The following is a 2,154-nucleotide window of genomic DNA, read 5'->3' as shown; positions in this document are numbered from 1 at the left end:
CACCATGTACTTTCTGGATACAGGCAAAGGAGTTCAGTGGAGTTCATTGTCTACTCTGCACTTTACTCACAGGGATTCAATTCTGGAATTTAAGAATGTGACAAATTCCCACTGAAAGGACAAGGGAATGTTGCTGTCCCTCCCCAGCTCTGCAGCCCTACCTGGTGTCCCTTCCCATCAGCTGGGAATGCAGGGCTGGCTCTGCCGGACAGAAGGGGAAGGATGCTGCGTGTGATCCCAGCCCCTCTCCTACCATCCAGAGGCACCAGATGTGCAGGGATTTGGGAAATCACTGCCACTCCGTGCTGGGTGTGTCCCTAGGGATTAAGGTGTCCCATGCTTTGCAGGCAAGAGGTCCCTGAAAACACCATGAAACTCATCTGCTGAGCCAGAGGAGATGGAGTTCATTCCCTGGGGCCGAGGCCATGAGGGTCATTCCATGGGGAATAGAGCTGGGGAACAGCACTGAGCCCAGCTGCACTGCTTGGAGCCATGTGGATCCAGGAGGGAGGAGGAAAGCCATGTTCCAATGTGCTCCCTGCAGAGCATCCCACAACAATCACCCAAGGCAATGCCCGTGCTCCCTTCTCCTGCAGGAATACACCACTATGGAGAGGGTGATCCCATGGATGTTTATTAATCATGAATTCCTGAATAATATCAAGGAAAACCCTCAGCCTCTGTGCTGAGGTCCTCCAGCAGAGCAGTGGAAGGGATCAGCAGGCTCAGACTGCTGTGTTCCTGGTGTCATCATTGCTGTGGGCTGTTTTTTCTTTCTGCTACTCAAAGACCCTCTGAAGGTAGAGACGGAGGGACCCCACTGTACAGAGCCTCCAGCAGCTCGCCATGGAGCAGACCCTCCAGGAGCTCCCTGCCAAGAAGTAGATGAAGGGTTTGATGCTGCTGTTGATGCTGGCGAGCAAGAAAACAGCCTGGGAGGGCACATCGATGTAACCGAGCTGCTGCAGGAAATTGCAGAAGCTGAGGAGAAGAGTTAACAGCACAGTGATGTGGATAACCACGTCACGCCTCTTGGGCTGCTGCTGCTGGGAGCCCCACTTGGCCCTAATGAAGTCAATTGTGCCAGAAATGGCCACGGGTGCAGCAAAGAAGAGCAGGATACTGGTGTAAAGGGAGATGAGAGGCACACGGCAGTGCTCCTGCTCTTGTGATTGACACAGGAATATCACCGAGGGAATGACAGTGAAGAGAGCAAAGAAGGCCCAGGACTGAACACTCCCCACCACCAACCACATTCGCTCAGAAAGCTCCTTGCGGCAGCGCCGTAGGATCTTGTCCATATACTGCACAGTGCCACCAGGCCTCAGCCAGAACAGCCCCCAGTAGTAGGAGACCACTGACAGCTGGAAAAGGAAACGCAGGTACAGCATGGGCATGACAGGAGAGCAGGACACGTCCTCCACCAGGAAGAGGAAGGCAATGGGGACTGTGAGGAGAAGGAAGAGGAAGTCAGCGACAGCCAGCTTAAAGATGCCAGAGTTATAGCTTTTCAGGTTGAGGAGCCAGAGGACAGCCCCGTTCCCAGCCAGCCCACAGAGGCAGATGAGCAGAGTCACACTGTGTGTGGCCATGGTGGATACATCTGTCTCACACAGATGGTCCCCTTCAGTGGGTGAGAGAGGACGTGGGGACACGGTGGTCACCTCCATGGATGGATGCTGGGCAGGCAGTGGGATGTGGCCCCTGGCTGTGGTCAGCGTGGATGGGCAGTCAGTGCTTGGAGAATCCAGGGATGCAGCTCCTCAGCAGCTCCCTGCAGAGGGAAGGAAACAATGGGGAGGAGTGAGATGTGCAGGGAAGGAGGGCAGTAGAGATTCAGGGGTGGGAGAAAGAGGTGGGAGGGTTGGGCTCTTTGAGCACAGGGCAGAGGAGGGGGACAGGGGAGGGCACTGCGATCACCGGGAGAGGGAGGCAGGAACAGAGCAGCTGCTGCAGGAGAGGAAGGTGGGGTAGGGAGGAAAGAAACCATTCCACTGACCTGTTTCCTGTGGGGCAGCAGCAGGCAAAGGGGTCTGTGAGGATCAGCGGCGCTTCCTGCTCCCTCTTGCTCCTTTGGGATCCATGTCCTAAAGCGGCTCCTGGCAGGTCAGTGACATGAAGGAGAAAGTGCCCAGATCACCAGGAGCTCCCCAT

At 55.7% G+C, this 2,154-nt stretch overlaps 1 protein-coding gene across 4 annotated transcripts in view; it reads right to left on the bottom strand.

Moving 5' to 3' along the window:
* Positions 1 to 607: 607 nt before the first annotated feature.
* Positions 608 to 2,154, bottom strand: part of LOC120502555 (mas-related G-protein coupled receptor member H-like) — a 3,083-nt gene continuing 1,536 nt past the window's right edge. For 3 of the 4 annotated variants that reach the window (XM_039710066.1, XM_039710068.1, XM_039710069.1), the window contains one exon: positions 608 to 1,774. In XM_039710066.1, the coding sequence (XP_039566000.1) occupies positions 780 to 1,670 (891 nt within the window). In that variant the 5' untranslated portion in view covers positions 1,671 to 1,774 and the 3' untranslated portion in view covers positions 608 to 779. Of the gene's footprint in view, positions 1,775 to 1,999; positions 2,149 to 2,154 lie in introns of those variants that run through there. The other variant, XM_039710067.1, reaches the window with a different exon arrangement.

Source organism: Passer montanus, unplaced genomic scaffold (assembly GCF_014805655.1).
Source record: "Passer montanus isolate IOZ18808 unplaced genomic scaffold, ASM1480565v1 scaffold2222, whole genome shotgun sequence".
NCBI classification, from domain to species: domain Eukaryota; kingdom Metazoa; phylum Chordata; class Aves; order Passeriformes; family Passeridae; genus Passer; species Passer montanus.
This window is presented reverse-complemented; position numbering and strand designations above follow the sequence as displayed.